The following is a 14,567-nucleotide window of genomic DNA, read 5'->3' as shown; positions in this document are numbered from 1 at the left end:
GAGGAACTTGGTGCCCAGTAGCAGAACGGGAGAGAGGGAATCTCTTATTATCAGTGTTAACAGTGTTATAAAGTTCTAAATACAAACAAATTAAAATATTAAAAAAAAGAGAAAACTATGGTACATTTCTATTTGATTTGTTGGATTTCTTTTGGTTTCTCCTCTAAGAAGTGGGACTAACTGAGACTAACTGTGAGTGCCTGGACACCTCGGTTCCATGGGTCATCGTCCTTCATGTTGAACTGGATTTCTTTCTTCCTTCTTCACTCTCACCATCCAGGTGCCATATTCTGAATAAAACTTCTCTGCAATTTCCTACTCGTTGGATTCATTTCTTCTGCTCTCTCCTGAATTGTCTGTCCGTCTGTCTGTCTGTCTGCCTGTGTGTCTGACTGTTTGTCTAATGAAATATAAATAACAATTTATAGTGCAAATAGCGTGAATACAGACTGTTCAGACTGTATTCAGACTGTACCGACTGTTCGAACTGTATTCATATTGTATTCAGACTGTATTCAGTCTGTTAAGACTGTATTCAGACTGTATTCAGTCTGTTAAGACTGTGTTCAGACTGTATTCAGACTGTTTTAAGACTGTATTCAGATTGTTTTCAGACTATTGCATGAACACAGACTGTTTAGACTGTGTTCAGATTGCATTCAGACCTTATTCAGACTGTTTTCAGACTATTCAAACTGTTCAGATTGTATTCAGACTGTGTTCAGACTGGTTTCTGACTGTATTCAGACTGTTGTCAGATTATGTTCAGACTGTATTCAAACTGTGTGGTCTGGGTGTTGGCTGAACACCTGTTGCTCATTAGAGCAATCAACGAGCAACAGGTAAAAACCCCATCCACACACACACACACACACACACACACACACACACACACACACACACACACACACACACACACACACACACACACACACACACACACACACACACACACACACACACACACACACACAGAGGACAGGAGCCCTTGTCATGACTTACTTTCCATCTGCTCCAGGCTTGTTCCACTGAGCCCACTCTCTACAGTAAACTAGTACTTTTCAACCCCATCATCTGTGTCAGTGTCCAAGTTCAAACTGTATTCAGACTGTTCAAACTGTATTCAGACTGTATTCAGACTGTTCAAACTGTATTCAGACTGTATTCAGACTGTTCAAACTGTATTCAGACTGTATTCAGACTGTTCAAACTGTATTCAGACTGTATTCAGACTGACAGCTCACACTAACAGACTGAAGTACATCATTTATTCCTGGTGTTAATTCTGTTCGTAAACGTGTGATCAGTGTCAAGGCCATCACCTCACAAAAACCAGACAGACAGACTGACAAACAGACAGACTGACATACAAAGACAAACACACAGACTGACATACATAGACGGACAGACAGACAGACAGACAGACAGACAGACAGACAGATTGACTTGATATGAATGAAATGAACAGATGTGAAATATCAGCTCTGAAGAAACAAAGTAAACTGATCATCTCTCTCCACCTGTCTCTCTCTCAATCTCCCTCCCTCTCTCTCGTTGTGCAGTAATAACAGAACAGAGGTCACCCCCCCCCCCCCCGGTCTGACTCTGACCAATTTTGAATATTTCAAACTATTTCAAATGAGCGATGAGCCATGAATGATAGATCACAGGACGGGTGAGTGTGTGTGTGTTTGTGTGTGTGTGTGTGTGTGTGTGTGTGTCTAATAACCTCTGTCTGTCCGTCTGTCCGTCTGTCTGTCTGTCTGTCTGTCTGTCTGTCTATCTCCACGTCGCTCTGATGTGGAGACAGAACTTCCAGAGCTGCAGCTCCACTGGGGGATGAAGCCTCTCGCCCTCATCAGCGTGTGGTGCTGGTGCTGGTGCTGGTGCTGATGCAACATTTGCGCTGAAACATGTTTTGTTGGTTCCACTCCCACGATGCTGCGTTTCACTTGAAACACAATAAAATACTTTAATTGTTACTGAAAACAACCAAACATTCAATGTTATTATACAAAACCACACAAATTCTATTCATATTAACTATTAAATATGTTATTATTTCAGCGATAGAATAATGTGTGTGTGAGACAAATTATAATTTGGAGATTAAATAATGACAAAAATATTTGATTTTGTTAATGTTTTTTAATTCGCAGTCGAGAAAAAACATTGAAATTGATTTAAAATATAGAATCGGGATCAATAAGATAAATACAGTTGAAAGTATCTGAAGTACACACAAGTGCAGACAGCAGGTTGTACATTATGACTTTATTAGTAGTAGTATTATTAGTATAGAAGTAGTGTTGTAGTAGCAGTATAGAAGTAGTGTTGTAGTAGTATAGAAGTAGTATAGAAGTAGTGTATTAGTAGTATAGAAGTAGTGTATTAGTAGTATAGTAGTAGTGCAATAGTAGCCCATTATCATAGTTGTTATTTTATTTCAACAGTACATTCAAAACTTTACTGTTTCATTATGATGATTTTTTTTCCTTCATTTCTGGAAAACTTTTCGCTGTTTCCCAAAATCCCTCAAAGTGAAAAGTGTTGAATTGGAACTGAAGCAGGTGCTTTAAGCGGCGCAGCAGCGACACCACGCGGTGAAAACACAAACTGCAGCTTGTTCATTCACTGACGTATGAAGCGGAAACGTCCAGGGAAGTGGATTCGACTTTTACACTTTTATTCAAATGTTTTTCATCTTGAATATTTTCATTGAATTTGATCTAATAATGAGACTTTATTCAGGAATATATTGAAATGCACACTGTTGTGTAAAAATGAAAACAAACTGAATCACACACACACACACACACACACACACATTCTGCTTCTACAAAACACACACACACACACACACACACACACACACACACACACACACACACAGACACACTTCTTCTATAGACACACACAAACACACACACACTCTGCATCACTACCCTTCTCTACCCCTACTTCGCTGCCCTTCCCTACACATATATCACTGCCCTACCCTCCACCACTACCCTACCTCTAAATCACTAAACTACCCGACAGCTACATCAATGCCCTACTTTACCCTTACTTTGCTTCCCTACCCTACATCACCACCCTACCCTACACCTACATCACTACACCTACCCTACACCTACATCACTACACCTACCCTACACCTACATCACTACACCTACCCTACACCTTATTCTTTTATTGAAAAGTCGTCTTTACATTTTGTTAAACTCTGCCACATTGAACGGGCATGCAGCGCACAGGACCGAACGATTGACATTTTGGGGAACTGAGCAGTGACATTAAAACGTCTTAGAAAGTCTTACATTTTGAACAGGCATGTTCTCGAACAAAACTATAAAGAAAATCTATTTCATAATATTACACCAACGCTCAGCGAGGTTGTGCTGTGATCAGTTAAACGCTGGAAGTCACCCTTCATTTGCACCTCTAGGCTTCGTGACGTGCCAGGACTTCTACCCTGAGGTAAGTGCTGGAGGTAAGTTCAGTTTCATTAAGGAGGATTTAAAATGTATATTTAATACAACACAGACAATTTATTCTATTATATAATTATAGAACCAGAATCGCGATTGTGGCGCCTCCCCTTGCTGCCTATTGTGCGTAATCACCGGGTGTCATGACACTTCACTGCACATATCTATGACCCTTTCTATATGTATGTGACGAATAATCTCTTGACCGTCCCTGCCCTACATCACTACTCTACGCTACCCTTTGAATTTCTCTTTGTATTTTCTGTCATTATTCAGTAGGTTAGTCCGGTTAGTTTAGTTAGGTAGTAATTAGTTTAGCTATTGTGTCCAATTTATTACTTAAACATATTGTGCATAATGCGTTGCAGTGACATTTCACTGCATAGATGTATAATCGTCTCTATATTTATGTGACAATTCAATTGATGAACTTCTCGGTGTTGTCCTGCAGTTCAGTGTGGGAGCAGCAGAGGGCGCCACAGCCTCCCAACTTGAGCTGTGGCCCTGCTGAGCTGAGGCATAAAGCGGGTTAAATAAAGTTTAAATATTGTATATCAAGTTATTTAAACTGTAATTAATGTCATAAACACCTGGAATAATAAAATAATATTTATCACACTGATCCCGCTGCAGCTGAGTGGGATCCCATGTAGAACATCAATGAAATACTAATTTAAGATATGCTCCAATCATTAATAAAGTAACTCTGTTAAAAATACAGATATGTACTGTTCCGTGTATAATGTACCATTGTACATTATACACGTACATACTTATTGAATAATGATGTAATTTGAAGTATTTTGGTCTCAGCCGCAATGTAGTGTTATTACATTTCACTGCATATATGTATGAAAGTATGTATATGTATGTGACAAATAAAAAATCTTGAATAATGGGAGTTACAAGTTCCATCTAGTGGCAGATGTGTGCAATTACACCTGAATTCCTCGGCTTCGTTCCTCAGGCTCCAGCTGTTCAGCCTCAGAGGCAGCTGCGGGGCCCTGGGTCTGAGGGGCCCGAGGAGGGATCTTGAAAAGAACCCCCTCCCCAGCCAAGACTTCTGGACTCCAAACAATAACACACGCACACACACACACTCCCTCCCTCCCTGGTGGTAGTGCCACTGTACAGTAATTATTACGCACCAACAGATCTTTTCCTTATTTAACTTAATAGCAGACAAATGAAATCGGACGTGCAACAATGATATTACTTTTCAAAAAAATATTTATTTGTATGTACTGGAGTAAGCTTGCAAGTGGAGTTTTTGGTGTTCATCGTATTTATATTTAGTGGAAACAAACAAGAATAAGCGTACAACTATGTATACAAGTGTAAAATAATGTACAAGCATAAAACAATACTGCAGCAAAAATGTAAAAATAAATAAATAAAATGTACATTATAAATGTAAATCAGGAATTACTAAAATATAAATATATAAAACAAATACAGGCCACTGTCATTATCGTTGTTCAATTGTCATCTTTCAGATCTTGACTCTTGACCACATCATCAAAGGAGATTCTCTCACATATTTTGGGATTCACACTGAGAATCTCAAGGCGGAGGAGGCGCTCCTGGGACGTTGTGGATCGTAAGTATCTTCTAATTGGTTTTAACTTAGAAGAGCTCCTCTCGGCACCGGCTGAGGCTCCCGGTCGGGCCCACGCAACACCCTGAGCCGTCCGGAGATTTGGGTGAAGCTCTTTTAAAAGCTGGGTGCGAATGAACGAGAGGACGCCCGGCGGGGTGACAGTGGTGAACAGGTCGATAACTCAGGGGAGAGCTCCCTTCCCTCCATGTCAGGGTCACCGCTTGTTGCTTAGCAGCACTAAGTGTCTCCCACTTAGATGAGTTCACCGTGTGTCCGACGGATGGCGCTCGGCAGGACTCTCACCTTGTCGTTCGCGATTCGGCCGAATGGACGACGGTGTGAAAGGATGTCGCCTCCGACCTCTTCAACCGGGCAAGCGGCCGTCTCGTGCTTCTCGGCCTCTCGTGCGGCATCCACATCCATCCCATCGCACATTTCTCAGGCTGTTGCTTGACCTTCTGCAAAACCGCCGACTGTGGTCGGCCGTGAATCCGTGTCTCCCCGAGCGGATCAACGGCCACGTGGAACTGCACTTGGGATGGCTGCCTACGTGTGCTGACATCCTGGATGTCGGCAAGAGTGTCCTACCACACAAGCGAGCAAACAGCAGGAGGGTCCGAGCCGCCCTCCCCTTCCCAGTGGCCCTCATCCCAGCGGCGCAGAGCCCCCACGCGGTCATCCTGCTCCTGCTCCTGCCCGGCCCTTCACACTCATCTCAACGTGTTTTTTTTTTTTCCCAACTCTCACTGAGAAGAGGCGATAGATCTTTCGGATTTATCCAATCCGACACAACTTCATTCAGAGCGCGGGCCCCCCAGGGCCCCGCAAAGGCCCCGGGGATGCGCTTGTTAAAGCCCGGCCTGTGCACCCTTGTGTTTCCCGCGCATGCTCTGCTCCGTTCGCATCAGACTGACCTCCGCAGTCACCAAAGGTGTGCATTTCACTTTTTGACTCAGAGGTTTGCCGGACTTTCACCAGCGCTTCCTCCTGCCACAAGAAAACAAAAGGTTTTCAACGGAGGAACCGCGATATCTTTATGTATAAAGTGATAATGAACTAAAATTGAATTCAAAAAGGATTTTCAACACATTTATTGGTTAATGGGGCGGAGCTGAGAGTCCAGATCATTACAAGAGACCAGAACTCCCCGAAACTTTAAAGATTTAAAAGTACCATAAGATTATTTTGTCGAACTTCATTACTTATACTCAACATATTTTCGCTTCGGCTGCACTTGCCCTGCAGCAAATACTAAATACAACTACAGATGGAATAAATAGTCACACACGGACAGCCAACGTGGCTGTGCTATCACAATAATTTTGCTTAAATTGCAGCATCACCATCAATTCAACGCGTAATATGAAATCATGTCACTCAAGAAGATACATAAATCTACTTCTTCCCTCTTTTTTCTCCATCTTCTCTCGTCTTCTTTTCTTTTTTTGGGCGCCAGAGGGATGACGCTCTGGCGACGCGGCATCACTCACAGCCCCCGTCGAGCGGATGTGGGGATGAGCTGTCTCCGTTTCCCACCCTCAGTCGGTATCGCCCTGGTTCCTACGCAAACAGCCAATGGGAATGTTCCTTTGAATTTTGGATTCTTGCAGAAAATAAGCTCCGTGGAAAACGGAAATGCATGAAACGTACACGTTTTGTTCTCCACAAATGAACACCACTTACATGATTTTTGAATTGTTAAAGGAAACGGCCAGAAGTAAAAATCAAACGTCGGGCTATGAAGGAACTACACCACGGTGGCACGACTTCACCGTCACCACCACCAAGCGTCACACTTGTAGTTTGATTTAAGGCGCTCAGCTCTTCTACAAAAGCCTGGAACGTTGGAGTTGGAATAGTTTGCCAGAGCACGAGTACAGACACAACTCGAGGCTCTGAAGGCGAACTCCAGAGCAGATGACTTTCCGTGTTCGGTGCGACGACATTTAGTGTCCCCGACAGCCTCTTAATCCTGATTTAGAGCCTTGGTAGCAACCGCCTTTTTTAAGACAGACCTTTTTTCAGGCATTGAACCAAAAACCATCGAACCCAAAAATTGCCTTTTAGATGAGGGAACCGGAAGTTCAGAAATTAAAACTCATTCCTATAACACTCTATTTAGGTTGTATTATCTGCAGGGAAAACTAAGTACCACCTGTTCATCTTTGCAGAAACCTCATTTCACCAGTCACCTGACAAAGGCAAATTCAAAATATACAAACAATATGGCTTTAAAGTTTCACAGTGCCATAACAAACATGGGAGCAGATGTCAATAAAATCAAAAAGATATGAAAGACAAAAACAAGATAACAACAAATCATAACCATGGATTATGCGCACAAATTCTGATGCTAATCAAATTTTTGTGTATTTAATGGCTTTAGCTAAATCAATTCTTTGTGAAAGACACCCAATAGAGGTTTCACTTCCATATACCTGGATCTATGTAAATCTAGCATATTGTTCGCCAGATCAGTCCAAAAGTAATCAGTCGTTCTCAGAAATGGATTGAAGATGAAACACAAGGCCTCAACATGCATGCATTGGAATAAAAGGTGCTGTTATGTTTAAATCAGTGTTTCTCTGGAACCTATGCAACGTTGAGCAGTGTGAGGATAATAATGACCTGTTAATTGTTTTTAAACACACGCATGGACCTCTAACCATTCCAGGCCGTGCCAGGGCAGGTGCTCAGAGTTCAAGTTCAAGATCAAGAGATTATTTGTCACATAGATACACATACGGTCGTACATACACTACTCACAAAAAGTTCGGGATATTTGGCTTTCGGGTGAAATTTATGGAAAATGTAAAAAGTTGACGCTCCAGTGATATGATATGATGAAAGTAGAGCATTTAAGTAGAAGATACAATGGTGATTTCCTCATCTCAAACAATGTATTGAAACAAAAGCCAACAACAGTGGTGGGTTTACCACAACAAAAAATGTCAATGTCTCAATAACTTGTCATGTGGCCTCGAGCATCAGTTACAGCTTGACAACCACGTCTCATGCTGTTCACAAGTCGACTTATTGTTTGCTGAGGCCTGGCCCCCCACTCTTCTTGAAGGGGGCCCTCAGGTCATTGAGGTTGTGGGGTACAGAGTTAGGAGCCTCTACACGGCCACTCAGCTCATCCCATAGGTTTTCTATGGGATTCAGGTCTGGAGAAAGTGCAGGCCACTCCATTTGAGGTGCCCCAGTCTCCAGCAGCCGTTCCCTAATGATGCCACCTCCATGAGCTGGAGCGTTGTCGTCCATGAAGATGAAATGAGGCCTGTGTTGTTCATGCAGGGGCACAATGACTGGATGAATGATGTCATTCAGGTAGTATGGACTTGTCACTGTACCATTCACAAAGTGTAGGGCCGTTCTGTATTGACCAGACACACCTGCCCACACTGTAACACCACCACCACCAAAGGCTCATCTGGTGATAGCAGTGGCTGATGCGTAGCGCTCTCCTTGACGTCTCCATCATTTCTGCTCCACGTGAATGGACTTTCATCAGAGAACAGCACTGAGGCCCCTGGTCCCTCGTCCAGCGTCAACGCTCCCTGGCCCCTGCAAGACCATGATGCCTGTGCCTGGTGGTGTGGTCAGGTGCCCTTGCAGGTGGTCTAGCACGCAGACTGACGTGACACTTGGTGCCTCTCACCTCCCTTAAATGTGGCTGGAGTTTATTGGCATCATCATGTGGTTGCGCAGGGCACTGTTCACAATGAAGCGCTCATCAGTGTGGGATGTGGCCAAAGGACGTCCACTTCTATGCCTTTCTGTGACTCTTCCAGTCTCTGTATCTCTGTTGCAACCTGCTGATGACACTCTGTGACACTCTAAGCTCAGTGGCCACTTCCCTCTGACAACATCCTGTTTGAAGCCTCGCCAGGCGAGGTGCTGTTGATCAGTTGTTGGTGTGGTCTTGGTCTCATGATGTCAACATGTGAACAGCATGATGAAGAGGACTGTTTAAATACCAACTCTAATTGAACCAGGACATGTATTGGTCCATTCATGGATCAAACACCTGTTAGAGAACAGCAAGTTGTGAAAAAAGTACTGAGACATTGAACAGTTGGACATGTGCATTCACAAGTTTAGAGAAGGTCAAATAAAGTTCACCTGTAAAGGTTATAGTGCATTTTAGGTTCATCCTGAAATTTCACCGGAAAGCCCAATATCCCTAACTTTTTGTGAGTAGTGTATATGCAGTGAAATGTCATGACACCCGGTGATTACGCACAAGGTCTATAAGCTCGAAAAATACTCAAATGTGCGTAGTCGACACGCGGTGCTTGAGGACATCATTACCAAGGTATCTAATATGCCTGTTGTGATAGTTAACCCTTGTATTATGTTTGATGTTCAACCAATGAATACTGTTTCGGCCACAAGTGGCCAGTGCTATAAAAGTCACTTCAAAATTTTGATATATGCATATTTAACCTCCTAATTATCATCATATCACTATCATTACAAACTTGACCAGATATTAAAAACATGGAACAAGATTTTAAACACAACCTGATTTTTAACCCATATACACACTGTATGCAGTTTATTTAAATTGAATGTCTGAATTATTTGATTAAAACATATGATACATGTGTGAATTGCAAAGTGAAGTATTCATGACACAGAAGTCTTTGAAAAACAATTCTTGAGTGTCAAATCAAAACATCAGAAACAATCAAGTTTACATATAAATACTGAAAATAAATCATTTGAGGTCGTGTATGGCACATTTGGGAACATTTCCATTTTTCGTTCGTTGTCTCCAAAACTTTTTTTCTACCAAGTCCAATGTGACATACATGAGCTCAAATGTTTTATTTTCACTATTTGTTTATATCGATGTTACTATTTATATTTAAATGTTATATAGCTTGTTTCAATTGTATTTCATATTTGAATAGTTCATGGTTTATATTAATGCTTGATTGGTGATATATTGATATATTATCTTTGATTTGATCCTAATATGGTTGTATACTGTAATAAAATGTTATCTTTAAGTCTGCATTGGAATAAAAAAATGCAATGTTGTGAACTTCGTAGACTCAAATTGTCCATTCATGTATTTATGGTTTTCCTTAACTTCTCTATTTTGATTCGTTATTTTATGTCCAATTATTAAGTGTGTATAGAATTTGAGCACCTTGTAAATAAACGTTTTGAAAATTTTACAAAAAAGTATGTCTCCCCCTCCCTCCCTCTCTGAAATCTCAGGGTTGTCAGGAACAGCACTGGATATTACAGTTTTTGGTCAATATATCAACAGTCTCAAAACCCAATCGCAATGCCCGTTCACGTGCCTGATAAAAAGGCCCCACGGACCACTCTGCCCATGCCTGGCGGTGAGTAAATAACCTTAAATTCTAATACATTTCTGCATTCGTCTTCTCTTTTAAGCACTGAAATGTGTCCATGTGCCGAGGTGCAATGATAACGGATTAACGAGTCCTTCACACTTTAACTATAACAGCTAAACAAACTGTAAATAAGTTCAAATTGACGGTCAAGCCTCATACGCTGCAGGGAGACTGAACTTCATTCAAGTTGGTGTGAGTTGGTTAAAGGTTGTGAGCAGGTTAAAAGTCAAACTCCTTTTAATGGTTCAGAGTAAATAGGTCAACTCAGTCTCCACAAAAATAACCTTCAATCCCGAGAGCGATTGAACTAGAAAAACTTTACAAATAAGTATACAATGCTATATACAGACGGGGAAAATGAAGGCCTCTCCAAGGAATATTAGTAGAATACACATCAGACATTTCAGAAAAATCTGTGTGATTCAAACAGGATCTGCTGTTGAAACCTTCACGCACACACCGGCATCCACACGTTCTGTTGTGTTTTCAAAAATAATCATCTTCCCTCAACAGACCTCTGGGAGCACAGCGCTGGAATGTGCTTCTTACGCCTCAGATTAAAGCTCATTTTAAATGTTTTCGATTCATTACGACGCGCAATCTAACGAACAGTAGGTTGAAACAGTGTACGTGACCACAGAATACAGAAGGAAAGAAAGATAAATTCATATATGCGGCGCCCAAGAGGGCTGTTGATCATGTGAGAACCTCTGTCCAGATCATGTTCTCCTCGTCGTCCTCGTCATTAAGGAGCAAAACACCCCCAACCCCTTTAGTACAGCCGGGCAGGTGGAGTTTAAATCTTTGATTAGATCATTGTTGGACCACAGAATACAAAGCGGAGGCGAGCGACGCCGGGACCAGAGGAGTCAGGGGTCACTGGACGACCTCAAAGTAGTGCAGGATGGCCATGATGTGCTGCGGCATGAAGACATATCCGGTGTAGATGGCCATGCCAGCGACCGACACCAGCAGGGAGTCTGGACGCAGCGTTGAGGAAACATGGAGGGTTTGGAAATGGGCGACAAAGCTGCACAACGCCATTTACTAAAGTAACGTATAATGACTTCTACAAAAAACAAGACTGCCTAAATTGAAAGCCGGTAGAGTGCAACTCAAGATATATTGTCCCCGGTGAATATTCCAATGGTTGAATTTTAAAAGGGCCAATAATGGTAGAAATAACAGTGGAAAAGTATTTCTTCCAAAGACTTACTCAGAAATGTGCAATGTTCAAGTTCAAGTGATTATTTGTCACATACATATACGTATACTACGTTTATGTACGACCGCCTGGTCGTACATAAACGTAGTGAAATGCCTTGACACCCTAACCCTTCAGAAGACAGGAGTTACTGCCTCCACTTCGATGACATAACACTGGTTGTTGGTGTCTGTTTGGGCTCCTGGCACCAAAGTCTGAATCATTATTATTAATAACAATAGTATTACTCAAGGACTGCATCATAACAATGTTTACTCAATGATCCAGTAACGTCATCGTTTAGATTTTGTGGATGAATGTGTTCCCTAAACGAACACTTCTTAAAGCTTTAACCTGTTAATACAGCAGCTACACTACACGTCTGACTGACAACTTCAAGTCTGTTTTGAGACACAACACAGAACCTGGGAGCAGCTGCTGGATGCCGCTTAGCCTCCGTCAGCCGCCAGAAGGATACTGAACACGGTTCTCTCCCAGGGCTCCAGCATGTAGAGCGCCGTGACGAGCAGGTACTGGTGGTAGAACCAGGACAGCTGCTTCCAACAGTCTCCCAGCGCCATGTTGCGTTGTTCTTACTGCTTGAACTTCTTCCTACGGACGGATCTGCTGCGCCCTGCGGCTCCGAGGCGCTTCCTGGTCGGTGAGCGACGCTACGTCACCGGGCTGTTCCCCGGCCAATCACGGCACAGAGGGAGCGGCGCTGCGTTCACACGAACCTCTGAAATCGGCAATTCCTGGCTCTGTAGTGCGAGCTTTGATGTCCAGTTGCCTCCGTTGGTGAAACGTGGACGCTGCAATAAAGTTGTGTTTGTTTGACTATTAACTTTCTAACTCATACCACAGCCAATTGCTCTGATATTCTGACTCGGAATTACAATGTAAATGGCCGTTCCTTTGGACAATTATAAAACGAAAGGTCTTTTTCCGAGTTTCAAATTTAAATGGAATGTAGCATATGTGGTTGAGCGGAACCAGCGCGGCCTCCGTAGTGTCTCTTTAACTTTAGACATAAATGTGGTCACTAAACTTCCTAAAACTTTTACTACAACTGTTTACAAAAAGACAAAGCATGCATGTCGTTTTTACCAATAGATCCACAATGATTCATAAGTTATAAAACTAAGCGTTTTAACTAAGCAAACATTTATTCATTTAATGGTTGTTGATGATAACACACAAATCGTTACTTATAACATAGAACAATGGCGGCGCTCTGCCATGCACAGTGTGCTAACACAGGTGAACAATCAAGTTTTTTTGGGACTTGAAAAACATCCTTTACGAAACGACCTTTCACTCATACTACGGCGGACTCGATTAAAATGGTCCCTCCTGGGCTTCTGTACTTTTGGTGTCACTGTGCGCATGCGTCACGGTTGTTTTTTTTCCCCTGCTAGAAGTTACTTCCGGGTTAAGCTTCCGGGTTGTGGCCGCGGAGCCTGCGCCGCGCTCCGTGTTTTACTGTTTGTTTGACTGTTTTACTGTTTTACCGTTTCACTGTTTGTTTTACTGTTTCACTGGAGCTTCACCAGAAACAGACAAGTTCAGTCTGGGTCCGCACCCGAGCTGCGCCTCCTCCCCGACCACGGTCAATTACATCCAGTATTTAACCACAGTATTATGTTCAACCTATGAATAGTGTTTCGGCCAGAAATCGCCGCTGCGATAAGTCTCCTCAAATGTAGAGATGAATATTTCACCTCCTCAAAAAGTCACTATTTCACATTGTTACCATGGAAGTGACTTTCATTACAAACACGACCAGATATTTCAGTTTGTTCGTTCACATACGACAGGCTTCCTTGATATTTCACATTACAAAGCAGTGATTGTTTATCAGACTGACCACGATGCTCATGATGTGCATGGTTTGGTTTTTGTTGTTTTTTTTTTTTATATTAACTGGCACGTTTAACGTGACGTTTAACAGCTCCCAGTCTGGTTCTGTTGTTTCCATTATGTTTACTTTCCTTCTCCTCTCTTACTTAACTTAAACTGGACAAGCTTTTAACTCGTCTTTTATCATCACACACACTCCACAACACATGGATTACGTGCAGCTACAGCCGACACACACACGGAGGCCGTGAAATGTCTTTCCCCGTCGAGGCGTGTCTTCCCCCGGGGGGGGGGGGGCAGGAGGTTGGCAGCTTGCAGCGCACGGGGGCCAACATCAGCGTCCGTCACTGCTCACAATGTTTCTTGTGCATGTTTTTTAATGGGGACTCCGACCACGTTACATGGAGGAAACCCTGTGTGAGCACGGGGAGAACATGCACATTTCTGGACACTTCCTCCTCTATTTCACCGTCATTATCACTGTCTCAGATTAGAGCGAGGGCTTCATTGACTGAGAACCTGCTGCTCGTGTTCCTCTTCTGATACGTGACTGAGTGAGTGAGAGGGCAACACGCCGACGTAAAAAGGTCCCACTCACCATCTAGACAGCAACAGAGTCAAGTCCCACAACGTAGATCTGGTATCCGTCTCATGTTATGTCTGCGTCATTGGTGAACTTTTTGAAGATCTCATGTTATTGGTTCACCTTTCTTTCTGCCAGAGCCGCTCCATACCCACCCGGATCCCCTCCCTTTGGGCTGGTCGAGGTGAAAAGCACCAAGGAAACCACAGGTGAGGTGGCCCCAATTAAAATATGTTTGTGTTGCCTGTTACTTTAATTTTTTTTGTTTCTTACAACACCAAAAGATCTTGGTCTGCATATGAAGCATGACCGGTGTAAGTTTCAATGAAATCCAGTTCTGAAAAAAAAGGTGAATCAATTGACATCCAGTGTTGTGGTGTTTTTGATGAAATACTTAAATACTTAGGAGCATCAAACGAGCAGCAGTCTGCATCAAACAATTGTGATGCGTTCT

General features: G+C 42.6%; 1 protein-coding gene across 1 annotated transcript; it reads right to left on the bottom strand.

Moving 5' to 3' along the window:
• Nucleotides 1-10,685: 10,685 nt before the first annotated feature.
• On the bottom strand, nucleotides 10,686-12,313 carry sptssa (serine palmitoyltransferase, small subunit A). Its single transcript, XM_080011973.1, has 2 exons — nucleotides 12,149-12,313; nucleotides 10,686-11,446 (listed from the first exon to the last, which is right to left on the bottom strand). The coding sequence occupies exons 1-2, from the start codon at nucleotides 12,249-12,251 to the stop codon at nucleotides 11,343-11,345; spliced, it is 207 nt and encodes a 68-aa protein (XP_079868099.1). The 5' UTR covers nucleotides 12,252-12,313; the 3' UTR covers nucleotides 10,686-11,342.
• Nucleotides 12,314-14,567: the final 2,254 nt, after the last annotated feature.

Source organism: Zeus faber (assembly GCF_960531495.2).
Source record: "Zeus faber genome assembly, chromosome: 13".
NCBI classification, from domain to species: domain Eukaryota; kingdom Metazoa; phylum Chordata; class Actinopteri; order Zeiformes; family Zeidae; genus Zeus; species Zeus faber.
Note: the sequence above shows the minus strand (reverse complement) of the source record. Positions and strands in the feature narration are given on the sequence as shown.